Genomic DNA, 20,975 nt, shown 5'->3' with positions numbered 1-20,975 from the left:
AGGGAGAAGGTGTCAAAGCGAGAAGAACGCCACGCGTCGGTGGGGCTCGCGGCCCGTTGCCCTGAACAACATGTTAAAAACGAGCTCAGGTCATCCGTGTTTGTGGATTAATGGGAAGAATTGAGCTTCCTAAACGTGATGAAGATGGACAGAGTTAGAATGATTTTTGACAACTAGAAATAAGGTCACAATAAACACATGTGGCTTCTTTAAACATATATTTACAATCATCATATGTGACATTTAATAGTAGGCTCAACTATTCAGTTCAGTGAAATGATCCCTACAGCAGTAGATATAAATAAATCTCATGTGTACTTAACTAGCTTCAATGCTCACTATTTCTACCATATAACTGACTATCTTTCAGTAGATATTTTATCATTTCAATTTCATGGAAACAAAAATAATCAATAGAACAAACTGCAGCGGCTAAGAATCACGTCAACGCTGGGATGCAGAAAGGAAGCAAACTTTTGTAGAAGCTTCCCAAAGAGTTGGGAAGAAAGCAACTGCTTGCATCACGTTTCCTTGCTCGGCTAGCTAGTTAGCATATAGATGACTAGCAGTTGAGGAGCTAGCTAGCTAGCTAGCATGAAAGCAGCCGTAGCATCTTTTCCCGCCTCAGACTGGCCGTGTGACCCGGCCTGCTGCTCTGGTTGGGACACCGTGGACCAGTTCACGCCGCAACACAATCAATAACACGGCGGATTCCATTTTGGACTCAACTGGTTGCATCGTTCCCACTGAGGTTAAATCATTTAGAAAGAAAGAAGCGGCTGGTTTCTAATCACAGAAATCACAGCCGACTCCACGGATCATTAGCTAGAAACCACTCACTGAGGTGGGCAGCAGTGTGAGGGGGTTTGTGCACTTTCCCTCAACTGTGCACACAGTTTAGCCTTTAACAAAGTGATATTTACATGGGATTTAATTCACAAAAATATTGTATTTACAGAGAAGAACGTAAAAAAAAAAAAATCCTTTAATTCTCACAGGCTAAAATGACGAGGCCACCTTACCCTTAATTAAGCCCTTAGGACCTCAAGATCTAAGACCCTTAGACCCTGACACCCTTAGGACCTTAAGCAGAGAGGTCCTTAGGCCCTTAGGACCATAGACCCAGAGGTCCCTGGCCCTTAGACCCATAGACCCCAGGCCCATAGGCCCATAGACCCAGAGGTATCTGGCCCTTGGTCCCTGGCCCTTAGGCCCCGGCCTGCAGCGGAGCGTCCAGGGCCCGGATGTGGACACTGGGCAGAGTGAACCAGGCCAGGGGAAGCTCTCGTCCGGCGCTGTCGTCCTGGAACTTGATGTTGAGGTAGAAGTCTCCGGTGTAGAGGAAGAGCAGCGCTCCCACGCAGACGGAGCTCTCTCTGGGTTTCACCTGGTGATGGAGACACACCGCAGTGAGACTCTTTAATCGCGTGTTCCAGGCAGAGGCTCCTTCCAGGACCCCGTAAGGATCTTGATAAGGCCGATTGTATTTAAAGACTGCAGCCGTGACCTTTAAAGGTCCATAACTGTGTTTTGGTGGTTTTACCCATCTTGCCTCAGCACGCGGCAGTAGACCGATTTAAAGTTTTAAAGTGATGCCTGTGCGGCGCTCTGGTCCCCACTGACCGTGTCGATGTAGAAGGTGTTGGAGCCGATGAAGGAGACCGCGTCCCCCAGGTCGTAGTTCTGGACTCCGTTCTGGAAGTCCTGGAACGGCACCACGGTCAGAGCCAGGGGTCCCACGGCGTTCTTGCTCCGATTGGTCAGCCGCACCTCCAGGGTCACGGGGTCGCCCGCTCTGCAGTCGGCGATGACGTCGCAGTCGCACGGCCTCCCATTCACCAACACATCTGGACACATGAGAGGGGGGGGGGGGATTAGCGGAAAGCTCTTTTGTTCAACGCTCTGTAACAAAAGAGGTGCTCTGAAGAATTTGGGCAGAAGCAAAAATTAAGACATTTCAAATCTCCACGGTGCCATTCACGGGACCCCCCCCCCCCCTCCCCCTCCCCCTCGATCCCCCTTTACTTTTGTACCCATCAAAACCCGCACAGTTTGACGGACACTTGGGTATTAAACCGGACTCCCTCCTAATTGATCTCATCATGCGAGACTCATTTCTGTCAGCGACGGACGTGACACACACACACACACACACACACACACACACACACACACACACACACACACACACACACACACACACACACACACACACACACAGAAGAACGTTCCTCTCTCCTCTCTAAGGTTACACCTCCCAGCCGACAGAGTGCAATTCCTTCCTTCCTGGCGTGGCCCCCGCCCCTCATGGGCCGATCCGTTGCATGCAGCGAGGGGGGCGAGAGAGAGAGAGAGAGAGAGAGAGAGCTGCAGGTGGTTGACATTCAGCTCCACATCGGTGTTAAAAACCCACTTCACTCCAGCAGCACTCAGGGGAGGTTCTTTCTTCTCCTTTTAAAGAGGCGTAGCAGGATGTACGATAGCATACATCAAGAGGTCACATTATTTATGACACTATCTTTTCTTTATTTTAGCTATTGGCTGAAACGAAGTCTCTCGGTTTGATCTTTTTGACAGTTTCTTTGATCACACACACACACACACACAAAAAACTCACTTGATGAACTGACATTAATCCCTACTGCGATTCGAGCTGTTTGACTAGTGTTAGAATACCAGTTGTAGATTGGAGTACAGCATCCACACAGTTAACAGCACACGTGATAATAGTAGTAGTCACTCATTTTCCTGTCATTAAAAACCCTGCAAAGTGATTTAAATTCATATTCATTAGATATAACTGCAGAGAGCTGCACATTTATGTCAGTCAAAAGTTGAGCATATATTTTATGTGGCTGAGTCCATCTAAATGAAAAAAAAAAAAGACCTCATAGAGAGACCCAATTGCTCAAAGACCAAAGTGAATATCGGGGGCGTTAGGATATTAGGTGGAGAACAAGCTAATGTGCACATTGTGGCTGCATGGACTCAGATCCTCATTTCCTTCGCCCAGAAGAAGTTTTCTTGCTGCTTTTTTGCTGAGCCGACAGCAGCAACTTGTTGGGCCAAACCGATTGGCTGAGATCCCACACGGCGGCCCGTCCTGTCGGTGACCTCTTTCCGTTGCTTCTGGAACCTTTTGCTTTAACTGGAAGACCGCCGGCACGCACACACACACACACACACACGCGTGTGTGTGTGTGTATACACGCGGACACGCACATGCAACACAATCTTTTCATAGCCGGGGCGCTGAGCATAGTGACACCTCAGCAAGTAGCTATATTTAGTCTGTTCAAAGTCCTGTTGCTAGGAGATGTGCAAATTATAGGTATTGGCTCTAAAAACTGGAAATAAATTCTTTCACATTAAAACGAAAGCAAAGAGAACGGATAGTCTGTAACGAGCTGATGAACTCCCACACACTCAGCCCCCCCCCCCCCCCCCCACACACACACACACACACACACACACACACCCAGAGAACAAACATCTCTGCCTTCCTGCATTGTGTGTCAGCGCGAGATCGACTTAGACTTCACGCGTGCACGGGGGTGGGGGGGGGGGGTGTCCAACGCTCTAATGAGGACACTGACGGGGCGATGACACCGACACTGGCTGAAGTGAAAAATTTCAGGCGACCTCGAGAGAATTAAACCAGCTGAGAAGGTTCTGGTTCTCTGGGGACTCTCAGCAAACATCTTTGAGACGAAGCCGACCAAACGCTGGCCTCTTCCCCTCCGCCGGGCCTCTGCTCAAAGGGTAACTCCAGGGACGCAGTGTCCCCAGAGGCGGATTAGCTGTAAGGGGACACATCCCCCTCTGGAATATGGAGGGAAATGCTAGGTGCTGAAATGCCACCATAGTGGATTATTACATTCAAACTACAGGCCTGTGTATCTGAACCAAACATGCATCACAGACTTGTATTGTTTCCAAAAAGGGACGAAGGTCAAATATTTAAAATAAAGAGTAGATAAAAGGTCAGCAGGGGAAAGACCAGGAAGAAGAACCCTCCTCCAACCACTCGTGCACCAGCATCGACCTGCTGAGTGGTGACTGGTTCATTGAGAGAGCCGCAGGAATTGATCCGTTCATCGGGGTCCAGCCTCTCGTGCAGGTGCAGCACTTCCAGCCCGTTGCATAACGCGTGCGGCCGGGCTCCAGCACGCGCCCCCCACCCCCACCCCCCGGGGGGCTCTGCCCCGCTCCAGCCTGCAGAGGCAAAGCGCGCTGCGGCACGCGTCGCCACAGCAACCGGGAGGAGAGAAGCAGGCCGCGAGACGGAGGGACTATCGCCGCCCTCCTGCGCGAGAAGGGTCAAGATTTCCAAATATATAGATAGATGTACAATTGTTCTCTAAAACGGATCATGAATATTAATAATAAAACAATGAATCAGTTCATAAAACGCCCCACAGTTCAATTGACATTGTTTAAACTACTTCAAAATTGTGCAATATTAACTTGTTCTGAAGAATATTCAAAGCTGACTGGAGCAGAAAATCTAAATGTGCTGAATAAAGTCCATGTGTGAAAAATGACTCCAGATAAAACAAATCAAAATTAAAAGTTGCTTCTTTTGGCGTTTAAAAGAAAAAGCAGGATGCGTGTTCACATCAATATTATGGGGGGGGGGGGTTTGAGGAAGGGTCCAAGTAAAAAACGAAAAAACAACCAGCTCAACTGCGATGTCCCCCTTTGTAATCCTCCCCATAATGAACTCATGGGACACCTGAGGCCTTCACAGGTTCCTTCTGCCTTGAAGGCGTTTGGAACACCACATGCTGGATGCTGGACTCCTGCTGCTCTGAGGGCAACAAAAGGCTCAACAGACATAAATCAACCATTTCATTTGCAGGAGACATTTGTGCCGCTGCAGCATCTCAACGCCGTCCACCTGGGCCTCTTCCTTTCACTGCTAGCAGGACGCATTTAAAGCCCCAAACAAGCACATCTACTCCAGCGCCATCATTTCCACCTGCAGTGAGCGGCATTGCGAGGGGGGGGGGGTTGTTGTTGTTGTTGTTGCAGCAACAGCTCATGAGCTCGGTTGACTCGCGTTGGCTCATCTCCACGTGGGACACCCAGCTGAGCGGCGCCGCTTCCAGCCACACACACACACACACACACACACACACACACACACACAGCATCAGCACCACGGCAGCTTTACTCGCCCCAAACACATCCGACGTGCCTTTCCAGGTTGTCACTGTATCCGCCCAGCCGGGAGGCACGAAGATGCACACCTACCAAGGTTAACAAGTCCATTGGTTGAGACATAAGAGCACGGTGTGGGTCCACAGAGGCTTCTGCAGGTGAGACGATGACGAACGGAGGCCGACGCGGTGACTAAATCTCGGCCTTTTTGGACTGTGGAACCCCGACTTCTGTCCGTGAAGAGATGTTTTGGAAGGATTCCTGAGCTCGGGGGCCTGCCGGAGACGAAAGGCCGACACAATGACGTGCAATTCCCCACGACTTCGTTACCGCGGCAACGAGGCCTTCGGGGGGTGAAAATGTCGACGAATACCGACGTGCTTTGTACAGGCGGCCACATAAGATTTAAGAAGAACTGCGTGAAAATCGGTTTCCACTTGACCACTTGTGTCTTGAGAAGATCTTCTTCTTCTTCCAGTAAAAAGCAGACTCGAGGAGTGAGGACGATCTATTTAGCAGCGCGTTGTAGGCACATAGTTCACACTTTCTTTTACAGGCGCTGCACTGTGAGCGGTGACCCCGATCGGGAAAATCCAGAACACTGCAAGCCCGGTACCCAGTGAGCAACTTCCCCCAAATAGAACTAAATCAATAGTCCGAGGTGGTGGCTGGATGCCGTTACGCTCTAACGGCCCCTCGCTGCGATGGCCGTCTCGCCTCGGGGCCTCCCATCACGCCTTCACCAAACTACACCCCCATTTCAGTAGTCTCCTCAGAGCTGAGGGATGCTTATTGTATCGGAGTCAGAAAATCAATCAATCAACCAATCAATGGACTGGGGGGGGGGGAGGGGGGGGGGCTCCACTCGGACATAACGAGCTGGTGGAATTGCCCTCGGTAGAAGCTTCTCTCTCCCTGTGACTCCACTTCACTTCACTCCGTGCCAGCTGTTCTCCACCTTTCTGCCGGATCTTAATTCAAAGGTCACACGTGGGAATCTGAAGACATTTTTGGTTTTTGTCCATTTATATTTCTTTATTGTCTCCCTGGAGCCATGGAAGCTTTACACAGCTCATGTAACCTCTGTGTACCACAACCTTTTAGGAGCAAAGCATCCGTTCACCTACACCTTCAAAAATAATCTTTGCTTTCAAGTGTTTCAGTTTCAGCTTTCAAAAAACATAGATCTGGGCTGTTTTTCAACAAGTTATTTTCAACATTTCGCGGCTGAAGACGTTGTGGACAAAGAAAAAAAACACATCCTAAGATTTCATATATTGTAGATCATGTATCCATTCCTTTAAATCACTGAAAATGCCTGTGTTCCTTAAAAAATACATTCAAACCCCTTAAACAGTCTCTATTTAGACAATATCTCAAAGAGTTTGATAAGGAACTTTGACATTGTGTCTACTTACAAATACTGCTTTCTATGATTCAAGATCATTTCCTCCGAAATCTGAACTGTCTACTTCTGTGTGAAAGAAAAACTGCGCGGCCTTTTAAGCACCTGAAATACATGCAGCCTGCTATCAGTCAAGCGCATTATGTCACGAACTAAAAAGAGCACCAAAACGGAAGGTTTCACGAACGCTGCGGTGTTATTCCAGGAGAGCGACATTCTTACTCCTCCTCTCCTCGTAGTCAACGGTGCCGATGCATAAGCACAATGTGGACCACTAAATAACAGAGATAATATACATGTAGGCTAAGATGTATGCGCTCCTTGCCACGGAGGGATTAATTAAAGACAAGAGCAACCAGGGGCTTCCTTGACTTTCTCTCATCCGCTGAATCTGAAGAAAAGGCAACACAGTCTCAAGTAAAACAGCGTTAGGGAGTGGCTTTGTGCGGCTTCATGCCCCTGCTGAGCCTTATTTCAGTTAATCTTATATACGGAGGGCACATCATTCGGTCCATCTTCCCTGTAAAGACTATATGAAAGGGAGTGGGGGGGGGGCACAGACTCCTGTCTCGTGCATTCAGCTCCTCGGGGGGAGAATTCGGCTTGTTGGTTTTGGAGGGACGGTCAGAACGGTTCATTCAGAGGAAATTATCCACATTTAAAAGCCTTTTACGGGAAGAGGTCAGAAACATCTGCTGCGATACGAGACTGTAAATCAACTTTTTTTTTGACATATACCCAATTACTTATTCATCCACGTCATGTTAATGAGCAGCGTGTTGATGTGGTACCTTCTCCCCGGATGCTTCTGAACATCACACCAACTGCAGCTGTGTTCACATCTGATTAAATATGGGTTCGTTTCTATTTTCCCCAAAGCGGGAATTCTTTGATAATTATAATTAATCGGGTGCCGTCTTGGCGTGGGGAGGGACTGCAGATATTCCTGGGACGGTTTGATCAATATTACAAGATAAAGATAGTTTAGATAGTTTACGGTCAGTCGCAAAATTGTTGGATTAAAAATGCTCACCGTGTCAGATGCAAATGAGCTGTCAAATTTAGTAGCATTAGTGGATATAAAATAACACAAACAGGCAGTGTGTGTGTGTGTGTGTGTGTTACACTGTGCTTTAAATAACATCAGCGTTCTCCCCGTCGCTCTCTAACACACCTCATGCTACTCTTACTGCAGCGAGCCAGAAGGCTTCCTGTGAGCATCAAAGATTTTACTTTAGTTATTTTGATAGACAGTGAATATTTTTTAAATACAAAAAAAGATATATATATATATAGTCATTTAAACAGATAATACCATTTTGTTAATTATAAAAAAGACCAAAGAACCAATTGGGCTCAAAACAGGGACGAGGAGGACATGGTCAGAGTGGGACTGGTTTGACTTATCTCCAGAACAATCATCTGACACAAGTCACTGCTGTGGTGTGGTCCAAACCCGGCTGCTGTCATGTGCCGCGCTGCACACTTCGCTGCCGTTTCCCCCCCACCCCACCGCCACCTTCATGTGATTGACCTTTAATGAACGCGTTGGATTCTCCGCGCAAGAAGAAGATGTGAAGAAGAACGGGAGTGAACCGAGAAACGAGACTCGACCATCGATGAACAAACTTTAAACGTTTTTTTGCCGCTGCCATTTGTCGGAACTGTGACTCGTCTGACAAAGCGTTTCTCCATGCCCCCCCCCCCCCCCCCCCCGCGTTGCCTCAGCGTCGGAGGCTGCAGAAAAAAAAAAAACCCGCTCCTGATGACGCGCATGCAGCGGTGACTCGGAGGGGATTCCCCCGACACCGAGCTGAAGGGGATGTCATTATGTTATGTAGAAAAGAACAACTAAGCTCCGCCTCCTCTCACACACACACACACACACACACACACAGTCTTGAGGAGATAATGCGACACACAGACACACTGTGGGGTACATTGCTTTTATGTGGCAATCACATAGACAAATGAACCCTGTGGGCACTTATGGAGTCTATAAGTGCTTGTGTGGGAAACTGTCTGCAGGAAGTCAGTGAAACAAAGTTGTTGTTGTTGTTTGATGAGCGAAAGAGACGGAGAGAAAGATATCAAGGAATGCTGGGTACCAAACATGTGACTCAATAATTGAAAAAGGAAATGCAGTCGTGTATTTGCATTGTATGGCAATGGAAAATACTCCATTTGGGGATCTCCAGCAGAGCCAGACGGATTAACTGGAGTAAATCCCACCAAGTGACGAAGACGAGCACGGATCGGGTTTTCAGCCGGAGAAGAAGAAACGCAGTCAATTATCATCCGACAAATTCTGTCTGCAGTGAGCTCAGACTGACAGGCATCACGGTCCAAAGGATGGAGGGAAACAGGTGAGCAAAGACCCCCCCCCCCCCCCCCCCCCGGCGTCGCCCCTTGATCCACGGCGCGTCGTCGTAAACGCGACGTGCAGAACTCTCTGGGTGAATTATCAGTGTGCAGCAGGAGCAGCAGAGGTAATGAGCTGTCAGTACTGCACGGAGGGGGAGGGAGGGGGGGGGGAGTCATTAAACAAATGGGAATCAATGCCGTTCCAAAAGTCACTTCAGTCACCTGCAGCTGCATCGAGGACTCAAGTAGCGGTAAAAAGAAAGGCACGTCATTAAAAACCTGCTCTGGCAGCTTTAATCACAGACACACACAGGTTCGCCCTTTAGTTGGGGTTGGGGGGGGGGGGGGGGGGGGGGGATGCACAACTGAAAGGGGTTTAGGGATGTTTGTTGTGCGAGATTAATGAAAGTCCCTTGAGTGGCTTTGATGAGGTTAGACATCCGGGGTTTTTAATAAGGTGAATGAATAGGTGAGAAGAAGCCAAAAGGTAAATCGCACTACGAGCCTCAGCTCTCGATCCGTCGCCGCACTTCTTCTAATGAGTGCGCCGTCGTATTTTAATACGTTTTAATCACCAGCCCCCCCCCCACCCCCCTCACAACACGGGAGAAGAATGCACTTGATGTCAGACGTGAGCCGGCTTCCTTCTCATGGCGTGTTGTGCGGTTTGTTGCTTTTCACTGCTCCAAACTAAACACAAAGCTAATACAAACAAACCGGCTGGGTGAGTGCAGCAAAATGACTGTCACCATTCAATTTAATCAAATGTGACTAATTAACTCATTTATTTTAAATGACACTGGTGGAAACCGAGGAAAATGGTGGAAAATGAGTTAATAAAAGAACTCTTCTTTCCCCAGTGCACCTCTGAATTATTGTATTAGCATTTTATTTAAATGAATTGTGACTCACATGGAGGAATAATAGATATACTTTGACACCTAAAATTACTTTCCATTGCTCACCTTCATCTGGGCCCGGTACCCCAAACTCTCAAATCGCTGGAGTCAGCTGACTCCATCCGGTTTCCTCGAGTGATTAACGGCGAAATAATGTGAAAACCTGTCGAAACAACTTGAGAAAGGTCAAAGAGAATTAACCCAACGTGAGGCAATCGTGGCATCTGAATTAACCCCCCCCCCCCACCCACCCACGAAGAGCATCGCTATCTATCCATCACCCAACTAAAGCATCTTCCTCCTCTTCCTCCTCATTAGCCCGGCCAGCTCCATCACTACAGTCACGAGCCCTTTTAACGCCGCCCACATCCTGCTACGAGCTGGCATCATTTCTGCAGGGGGCCATTCCTCCTCCAGAGGAAAGCTTAAGACTTCTCACTGCACCAATTTAACCAACAGAGCAAATCAAATAGTCTCCCCCCCCCCCCCGCCGCCGCCCCCCACCTGCTCACAACCACGGTGTGTTTGTACCCCACCTCCATTGAACCCTGTGTGTTGATCCCAGAAGAGCCGCTGACACATTTGAACACATCACTTCTTCTACACCTGACTTCACCTGCCGTTGTTTCGGGAATCAAACCAACAATCAGACAGATCGTGTTTTCACAGTATTTCCCATTAACTTCACCTGAGAATGAGAACGTAATATGGAAGGCGTGATGAACGCTGGGGGCTATCAATTACCTCAAATGGTAGATAAGTGAAGTAAAACAGCTGTAAGAGCGATTCAGGGGGTCATTAATGGGTTAATAAGAGACTAAGCCGCACTGCAGTGCGTTACACCACACACCCACATCACAGATACAAACCGTTTGATCTTATCTTCCCCGACAACTCTCAGCACTTACTAAAGGAAAGCTCCGGGAGACTCGCCGAGCCTGACCTTTGACCTCCTCTAAGACAAAGAGGAGGTCAACTTACAGCCCTTCAGATGGCTTCACTGGGTCCTCCGACCATCTGCAGCCGCATCATCAACCACAAATATTACAACATGAACCCGAACTAGAGAAGACTCTGCCTCCCATACTTCAAATGGTACCAAATCAAAAAGTAACAGCACGCACAGTATTTTAATGCAACATTCAATTCGAGTCCGTACAGGCTAATTAGGGTCAATGTTCAGCTATCTAAGGTCACTTAATAAAGAGCTGCTAATCCGGAGTCGCATTTTGGTCAGAACTCCAAGCCCGGCCCGGGCTGAGTGATGAAAGAATGATGATCAATGAATAAATCCCAAGGTTAATCTCTAAATGCATTAAACAGAAGCGCCGCCACCCTGCGGAATCCCTCTGGTTCCCTCGATAAAAAAGAGCCAATGGACTATCGTGGGATTTTGGATTATTACGGAGAATAAAGCAAACAAAAGATAACGAATTGCGCATTTTGGTTAGCGAGATAATCTTCCTACCTACGGGTGGAAATAAAGTGACCGTAACCTTTTACTACCTTTAAAGGGTAAATGCATTTTGTCAGTGAAAAGTTGTTGCTGGGTTTGTCCTGAACCTTTTTGAGTCTCAGGCCGGAGACCTTCTGCGACGAATCAAACAGACTGAGACGAGCTCACCAGGAAACCCTTTTGGTGACATGGCAGATTTGTTCCTACAGGACGCTCTGTTACTATTATGACTCGTGGATTAATGTCTTATTTGGCAGAGACGGTGCAGCAGGTGCTCCTATGAAGACATAACCGAATAAAACCAGACGACCCTCCCTTCTCCTTTCTTCTCCTTCTATAAAACTCATCAAAACGAAGTGACAGAGAGACTCCCGAATGATATTTTCCGCGAGAAATGACGTCATGAAAATCTTAAAAGGGGCTCGAGGCCCGTCCTGCGCTCACAGCTTTCAGACAGGAGGAGACTTCAGTCAACAGAAGGTTAGCCAGGTCCTGGGCGAGGCGTGAACATTAGATGCGTGATCACACAAAGGGTTTGAGAGACACCGAGCTGTAATCACACAGAGCAGGTTGGGTGTAATTAATGATCAGAGCGTCAGGCACGACCTGCTCCTCAAGCACCGCCACCCAAAGCACTTCAGCGCTTTGTGTGGGTCATTCGATGCAGGGGATCATTTCTCTAAATATTGCGGTGCGCATGCAGACGCATGCTGGTCCGGCGAGGCCTGAACCCCCCCCCCCCCGACATGCGCTTTGCCCCACTCCTAAAGACAAATGGATTCAACATTGATTGCGTTTTTTCTTTTTCCATCGTAACAAACACTACCTTTAGTGAAAGAGAGATAAAGTGAAACCCATCAATATCACGGAAAAGAACTAAGTATTTAAAAAAAATTCTTCAATCCATTTTCCTCTTCGCTCATCTCTCCTTCCCTTGAATTATTCAATTTTAATACAAGCTGTGTAAGTGCTGGCACTGAAATAGCTCAGACTTCTAAAAACAGCCAATGAGGGCACCAAGTTACAAAAACCCACTAAGGGATTTCTGTAATAATAATAAACCAAGACGGATGTATTTCCAGAGTCTCTGTAGAGCCACAGAAACGCGCTATTTAATTTTGTGTTACCTTGATGTGAAAGAACACTTTGTTTTACATCACTAACTCATCACAATGTCCCACGTTGACGTTTCATTTGTTACCGACGTTCACGGCCCCTAAAAAGGAGGAAGCCTGAGGACTCGGGGGCCTCCTGACTTCTCCTTTGGTTCCACCAGCAGGTCACAGTAACAGCACGTTCATGGTGCCCAACAAGAGGAATCCTAATTGTGACCTTCTGGTTTTCAGCTCGAGTCCTATAAAGAGGTTCGACAACAACCAGAGAGTGTTCCATACAATCTTAACTGTGTGTGTGTGGACTTGAGCACCAAATGACACGTGACCGAAGCCACTTGTGACCTCCGGGTGTCAAACTGAACGTTTTTGCTGCACCACATCAAAGACACTTGGATCTATAAAAAAGCCACTCGACGGCTAAAAGCTTGCAATTTTTTGTTGTTGTGCAGAACCCGCAGCCCGATGAATGTGAAAGGGTGTGTGAATTTGCCAGTCACAGCCGAGCGCTTTGAGAGGTGCTCCACATCTGAGAACTATTACAAGGACAGAGGTAAATAAGCCTTTTCATGAAAAGAACCCGCGGGGCGGTTGGTGGTATGAAAGAAAACGATTGGATCCGTCGAATCAAATCACTCAGCGGCTCAGTTCGGGTTCAGCTGGTCTCGCTTTCTGCGCGTCAACCAAATGACAAGGGGCGGAATTAAACGGGGGGGGGGGGAATGTCCCCGGACTCGCCTTGTACTTTCCCGTCACCACGATCCGCCGACCTGCCGTCAATTTGACTGGCAAAGCACAAGAGGGCACACGAGGGCACACGAGGGCACACGAGGGCGCCCCCCCCCCCCCCGGTGCTGCTGGCGGGGCGTTACGAGGAGGAGGAGGAGGAGACTGACTGGTGTCTCCATCCCGATCGCTGTCTCACACACCTGGACCACAAAGTGCTCCCAGCGCACACCAGAAGGTGCTTCCGGAACATTCTGTCCGCGGCGGATCAATTCAAATGCAATAAAGGATGAAAGTGATGTCACTTAGCCGACGTTGGATGAGGTGCTTGTGAGAAAAGAACAAAGTGAGCTCAGAGTCCGCTGTGAGAGCATCTTGCAGCTATTTGAAACAACTGATTTCTGACCCCCCCCCCCCCCCAAAAAAGAAATGCTAATGTTGCTCCAAATCTAACGGAGGTATAAATATGCACGTCTCTGGAAAACACGCCGCCTCGTCAGCGACACTCGATAGAGGAAACGTTCAGTGTCTCAGCGGCTGGGGGGGGGGGTCGCGGTTTTATTCTGAGACTCTGCGAGGGAACGGTGATGCGTGACTCACAGCGTGCATCACACGGCTTCCCACGGGGAGAAACCCTCCTCCTGGCTCTGAGCGCGTGGCATCCTAACGAGGCCGTTAGTGACACAGTTAACCTGCCGACCTCGCCCCCCCCCCCCCACACACACAAGACTCACGGAAGAACGACGCTGGCGACACGTTCCTCTCCTAAATAACAAAGTGTTGCCGCTGAGAATAGCTGGTCCCCGGTCCCGGTCCCCCGAGGTGCTTCATTCAACGCTCCCAGCGTCTTTTACACTCATCCTGTTATGCACCCACTTTGGCGCCCGGCGTGCAGACGCATCGTGGGAGATGGGGGAGTATCCCCCCTCCCTGGCTTTGTGTGAGGCTTTGTCTCCATTGATGTGTTTTAAGAAGCAGACTCTCTTTCATTCTTCGGCTGAAATGGTCAAACTCCAAAAGCAGACGTCGTCTCGGTGGTCCGATGGGACACTAAAGAGCGGCCCGGTGCCGTCTTGTGGACCTTCAGGCTCTGTCAGCTGTGGTCACCCTCAGCGTACATTGTGATCTGGCTCTGGACCTGGACACAGTGAGCTGGCTTATTGATGCGGACACGTGACTGCTGTGTCTTTCTCTGATTACGGTGCATTTAGTACCAAGTGTGATATGATTCTAAATATAAATATTATTTTACTTTCTAAGGCCTATTTTTGCTGTTACCATCTTAGCTGGAGCAAAAGAGCCTGCTAAATTTCATGGGCTTTCTCACCACAAAGATACATGCTAAAAAAAAAAAGTTACTTTAAGTTATCTGACAAGACTAATGTGTTTACTGCTCAGCGAAGGGTCCCTGAAGGCACCGTGCCACCTTGGTGGAGCACGCATTGTGCCTGTGAACACTATCATTTCTCAATTTAAAACTCTCAAGTCTGCCACCTCCCAAACGAATGTGTGTAATAAGTCGCCGGTAAACGCTCTCACAAAGTCCAGCCTGGAACAAGACGACAGGACGCATTGGAAAACGTCCCCGCAGCTCCGTGGCCATAAATACAGCCGCTGCTTGTGCGACCGCGTCGGCTGCGGCTATTTCGGGGAGCGAGGCGTCGAAAGGGCTTCCGCTGCCAATAAACTGCGACGCCAGAACTACTGCGGGGCGGCGTTGGGTAGAAAAGACGGAATATTGTGAGATGATTCATGAGCTTAATTAGCCGGGGCCCTTAAAAAAAAAAAAAAAGAAGAAAAAAAAAAAACCTGCACACTTGGCATTGGTGAAAAGATGCGGTTAATTTGTCAAGCGCTGACAGTCGAGACACATGCACATTAAGAAGCTGTTGATGGCGTGGCGCTAATGGCGTTGGTTGCATATGCCGATTCTCGGCGAGCCAGCGACGCAGCCGGCACGTGTTGCTCAGCGTGCAGGAAAAGGGTTGAAATGACAAAAAAAATGAACCGCAAGCCGATCAAAGGAAGAAAAAAAAAAAAGAGGGATGAAGTATTCAGGATGTGCAAAAAAAAGAGGCATCGTGAGCGTGTCTCATGGAAGGTGACGTTGACTCTCGTTCATTTCCAATAAAACAGTTCCAAGAGTTGGTATTCATCACGTCCCTCGTTACACGAGACGCTGAAATGTCTTGCTGCTGGTGCACTTTCCCATGAACCCAGATGCTACAATGTGAGCTCACAAAGAAAAAGCTTTTACCATCGGGAACACGCTAATTAAGGGAAGGCGGATTGTGAATTACAACAGCGAAGCAGCTAAATAATTGTGAAAACAGTTGCAGTTTGCAGGAACAGGAACATGGAACAGGATTCAATGTACTTTAAAGATCAAATAAATCAATAACTGGCAGAAAAAGACACACTCTTTACATTTTCTACAATGCCAGTAAATGAAGGAACGTGTCAGGTGGGAGAAAACGATGGATTTGAGCTCAGAGTAACAAGGAAACCAGCCGAGGCCGTTTAAAACCGAGGAGAATCTCGACAGTCAGCCACCCGTCATCAGTGTGTGGATCCCACTGCTATCGGGGCAGAGGGACAGTGGAAACAGGCTTTGCTTAATTACACCTAAACATGAAGAAAAGCTTTGGGCCGACGCTGCTTATCTGCATGTAAATAACTGGAGGGCGGATGAATAAATGAATAGATTCCTCAGCAGGCTGCGGCGAGAAAAAAGAGGCAAAAAAAACAACCCTCAAAACCAGAGACAAAGACCGAAGGAGACATGGGAACAATGAGAAGAGTTTCTCTACAGCTACACACACACTGTCTTAGTAAATAGGGACAGAGTACCAGTGGGCACGAGCAGAAGTAACATCAAATACTAATCAATACCTTTCGACAAAAGCTAAAAACTTTCAGAAAGTGTCCTCAAATTGAACGGACGCAGCCTGCTGCAGGAATAAAAGGAACCATCCAAAAAAGGAGACCCACTGTCACAACCCCCCCCCCCCCCAACGCAGAAGGCCCTCGCTCCACTTGTTGTCGCAGCTGGCAGGTGCCGCCTTCCATCTGCAGTGGCGACGCGTTTCAAGTGGGGGGGTGGGGGAGGGAAACATACGGCGGATTAATCAAGTTACCGTGATTAGATGCCGCAGAAGAAGCCCCCCCCCCCCCCCCCGAGCTGCCGCGAAGGAACCCAGGCAATCTGCAGCCAAAAGGAGGGTCCTGATGTGGTGCAGCACGTCGAGCAGTAACAGCACTCACTTTAAGAGTTAGGAGATGTCACTGCAGCATAGTTTGTGCTTTGAGTTTATCCTAGTTTGTTGTCCTGAATCAACTTGAGTGAAGAAGAATACAAATATTTAAAAAAAAATCTCCACAAAGTTAAGGATTTCTGATCTTGGACTTAATAAGGATTACAAAACATATGCAAATAGCCTTTTGCAAGGAAGGGCAGTGCTTCAGACGCTGTCCTATTGGCCAATCAGCTGTTTGGCGCATCGGTCTGGCATTCCAGCATCTTTTGAGAGGACCGTACCTGGCGGCTCATGTTTCAGCCTCAGCAGCCCTGCTTCTGTGGCTCCATGATTACATTTGACACTGCCATGAGTTGAATTTGAAAGCCTAAAAGTCTCTCCTGCTCACCTCCACCGGTTCTCCCTTTGCACCAAGCACATTCTAGCCAAAAATCGAATTAAGGCCACCACTGCCACTCGCTGCAGATGCATTATTCATGTGGGGTTTTTTTTTGGTTGCCAGGCACACAACAACAACAACAACAACAAAAAATTAGTGAATATTTCCATCCAAGACGCCAGGTTGCAGCCAAGCATTCCGTTACACAAACAATACTGGTGCTGGGCAATTAAAAGCCAAGTAACTCAAGAAGCATAAGGTCAAAAAATTAAATTAAAATGATGAAATATGCTTCATCAATATTAAGATAAAGCACATCGGGCGTTCTGGGTTGTATTCAAATCACTTAAAGACCATTGGTTTCATGTTTCAGTGGGACTCATTGGCTCGCAAACATGAGCATTTCACTCATGCGTGGTATGCTAATAATGCGAGGAACGCTATTGGTTGTTAAACCCCCCTCCCCCCCTCCCCCTCTCTCCCTCGGGTCGACTCATCCGCACGCTGACGTTGTCGGGCCCGTCCAACTTCGTAGTCCACCGTGTGGTGTTTGTGCGTCAGAACACAAATTATTTATGTCCCCGTAGTGCATCGTGACCCGCCTTTCTACCTCCACGTGAGAGTGTGTGTGTGTGTGTGTGTGTGTGGGGGGGGGAGGATCCTTACAGCTGTTGCTGCTAAACTATGCAGATTGGCAAAATATGGTTCCGGCTTTAAATATAAACCCGGCATTAAAATTTGAGTGTTGCATTAAGCAGCAGTACACGCATTAGCGGGCCCACTGAGTCGCGCCCCCACCCCCCCCCCGGGGCGCGCTGGAAAGACGGCGCCAGGCCTACGAATAATTAACGTGTGCACCGACCTGACGCCGGTTCTGAACCGGCGTCAGGTCGGTGCACACGTTAATTATTCAAGAAACTAGTTGTGTTGACGTTTCGCGGCTTCTGGTGGAGTTGCGGCTCGTCAAATGCGAGCCCACTTCCTCCTTCCATGCAGATTTTGAACGACGGCGAACGCGCCTCGCCGCGCGCAGTGAGAGCGGAGGCTAACTCGGACTGGCAGACGGGTTGGCGGGTGTCCTGTAAACAGCCACACGGGTCGGGGGGTCAGGGTGACATTTAAATGCCTTTGAACCCGAAGCGGCTCCCTCGCAGCACGCACAGGAAGCAGAGTCACGACGCGGCTTCCCAGAGCTGCAGCATCATCATCATCATCATCTGAACACACCTTCTAGATATATGGGTGGATGCTTCAAAGTGTGATTTCTTAATGGAGAATAGGGGGATGAAAATGAACGTCTCTGTTCAGACACAAAAATAAATGAACTCGGATCAAATCCTAAGCAAGTAGTGGCGTTTGATCCAAATTGTAGATCAAATCTGCATCTGGTCTATTTCGTCTGAAGAAGACAATCACGGTTTGAGGCTGGTGCTGGTTTTAGGGAAAGCGATCAATGAGCCAGAGATTCTAATGGGCTGGACTTTGTGGGCCTCAAAGATTGTGTGTGTGTGTGTGTGTGTGTGCTGTGCTCACGCCAGGCTTTCTGCATCACGCTCGGGCAGGATGGCAGAACTAAGGCCCTTCTGCTTTCATTTATAATTCAGAGCGGCGCTGCGTACCGTTTGTCGTGCACGGCTTTAGAATTTCAGATCTCTGTTTCTGGGGAATTGCTTTTTCAAGACAGACAAAAAAAAAAAAACAGTGCACTTATTCAGGGTTCCAGGTGCTCCTTTATCGGAGCTCTTTAGGGGATAAAGAAGCATCATTTAAAAAAAAAAAATGTAACAGCATAGCACACAGATATGGCTTCTTAAAAAGGCTTCTGAGGGCTTCATGCAACCATCAAAGGGAAAATCCATGAATCTACGTTGCTTTTACGTTCGCATATTCTCTGTTCAACACACATATAATTACAGTATTTATTATATATATATATATATATACACACAACCAGTATTATAGCACAGTGTGTGTGTGTGTGCACTGTACTGCCAGCACATGGAGACAGATGATCTACTAGACACAGACTGTCTGAAGTATAACCCACAAATGCTAATAGAAAAGAATGAAGTGAATCATAATATTATAATCTTTGGGGGTCAAATTTAAACTTGACCTTGAAAACATTGGGATTGAAAGTCCTCCCCGGTGACCCCAGAAATCTTTCAGGACTTTTTGAGTTGGCTAATCTGTAAGAGGTCCATTGTACGAGTCCATTCAGGAGGCTGAGACTCCGCTCTGGGACATGAGGACAAAAGACACAGATTCATTCTGGATCCACCGAACCGTCCGCATTTAGAACCTTCGTGTGCTCTTGAAAAAAACAAAACAATTTTAAGGCAAAAGGAAAAGTATATTAAAATTAATTTATTTAGTGGGGTTTGTTAATAAATTAAATATCCTCCTGAATAATAAGCATCAACCGTTGGGACTTCTAACTGGTTCTAAGGCATGCTCCTACATAATACATGACCTACATAAGTCAACGGTGCCACCGGGTGTTAAGAGTCCACATGACAGAGAAATAAACACTAAAATAATAGTTCTAATGTTCAGTGAACACAGCGAAGTGAACGGAGACGTTAAAAATAGAATGACACAGTCAGCAAAGCTGTCGTTTGTACCTCAAAACCAACGCCTGGGGGGCCACAGAAGGAACACACAATTTACAGTTTCCACAAATCAATAATGTCCGGTGAGGGGTGAGAATGACAGAGTGTGTGTGTGTGTGTGTGTGTGTGTGTGTGTGTGTGGCAGCCTGACTGAGACTCATTGGTCAGCCTGTCATCACAGCTTCTGACTCACAGCTTAACCTTTACGCCGTTATTTTGTGCTGCACTGGACCTTTGGGGGGGAGGGAAATGGATAAATGGACGTTCGGCAAACAAACCCCCCCCCCCCCCTCCCCCCGTTGCAATACTTGTATCATTAAAAGAACAACCACCTGTTGCTGCTTCTTCTTGTGATTGCTGCGTCTGAGGATGAAAAGACTGCGGTATTATGTTTGCAGACAAAGCCGCCATTCAGAGTAGATCGGCGAGTGGGATCCCGGCAGCTAATTACAAGCCGTGAATGTCTGTAAATACCACGTGGGCAGAAACAATGGCCGCTCCCCCGTCCTGTAAGAGAACGCCGTGGAGTGAACACGCTTCAGAGGCTTTTTTTTTTTTGGAAAGGATCAATATGCATTTGAGCTAAAACTGTGGTTGAAGTTACCAAAGCCAAAGACTGTATATAAAGGGTGAATCCAGATTACAGGGGGCTTTGATGTGAGAAGATAACAGCATAATATGACAACAGGTGGATTATTTACGCAGCTAGAGAGAGGGGACATCTACTGATGCAAAGGTGGAGACCAAAACGGAGCTAAAATCAGGTTGGATTTAAGACGGGATGATGGATGTGGCACAGCTGCAATGACAGCCCTGTGACACCATTCAATTCAATTTGAATCGTCTTTTGAATCACTGTGTGACGTTCAGAGCACGGACCATCTACCTGTGATATTCCCTTGATAGAACATATGGTTTTTGTATGATTCAGGCTGTAATACGAGAGGTTCTGGCTTGTTAAGATGTTTAGCTTGACTCCCGTTTCAGAGGCTTCCTCCTGGGACATTTGGATCTTATTAATACGGTATTGCGAACCCGTCGATGAGCTATGAAAGCTGCTAATGAGTGACAATTAGGCCCGACAGCTAGTGATCTCAGTCAGCGCTACGGGGGGGGGGGGGAGGCTGCATTCATCACACTCATTCAGATTGATTAATTACGTTGTCTGCCAGCTCCCCGTTTCGATTGATCTCCTGCGCCGCAAAGCTTTCATCTCATGACACCGCCGCCGGTTTCTCCGAGTGACCCGGGTCACCACGGAGACGCCGGCTTTTTAACTCGGTGGCGAATGGCTTTGAGAGACGGAGACAGAGACTAAAGAGAAAATATATATATACGGTGACAGTGGATTTTGGTCAAGCGGTTTCCCAAAATACATCTCCTGTACTTTTCTCTCTCTCTCTCTCTCTCCCTCCCCCCCCTCCCGGGGGCACACTGTGATGCTCAGTGGCCTCTCAACGTCTCGCCGTAACACGCTGTCATCCAGTCACGTATCATTCCAGCGGCGAGCACACACTGCTCTGGTGCTGGAGCTCCGGCGGCGTCCGATACACCTGTCAGCGGCGAGCGCCGCATCGCTCAGACGGCTCGAAATACATTTTT

The 20,975-nt window shown here is 48.0% G+C and overlaps 1 protein-coding gene across 2 annotated transcripts in view; it reads right to left on the bottom strand.

Annotated features, from left to right (window-relative positions):
• Window positions 1-201: 201 nt before the first annotated feature.
• trappc9 (trafficking protein particle complex subunit 9) overlaps window positions 202-20,975 on the bottom strand; it is a 78,485-nt gene continuing 57,711 nt past the window's right edge. For both annotated transcript variants that reach the window (XM_062558493.1, XM_062558494.1), the window contains 2 exons: window positions 1,624-1,847; window positions 202-1,387 (listed from right to left, as the gene is read on the bottom strand). In XM_062558493.1, coding sequence (XP_062414477.1) covers window positions 1,208-1,387; window positions 1,624-1,847 — 404 coding nt within the window. In that variant the 3' untranslated portion in view covers window positions 202-1,207. The remainder of the gene's footprint in view (window positions 1,388-1,623; window positions 1,848-20,975) is intronic.

This window comes from Pungitius pungitius, chromosome 17 (genome assembly GCF_949316345.1).
Source record: "Pungitius pungitius chromosome 17, fPunPun2.1, whole genome shotgun sequence".
Lineage (NCBI taxonomy): Eukaryota > Metazoa > Chordata > Actinopteri > Perciformes > Gasterosteidae > Pungitius > Pungitius pungitius.
The sequence above is the reverse complement of the archived record's forward strand: the minus strand, read 5'-3'. Positions and strand labels throughout refer to the sequence as shown.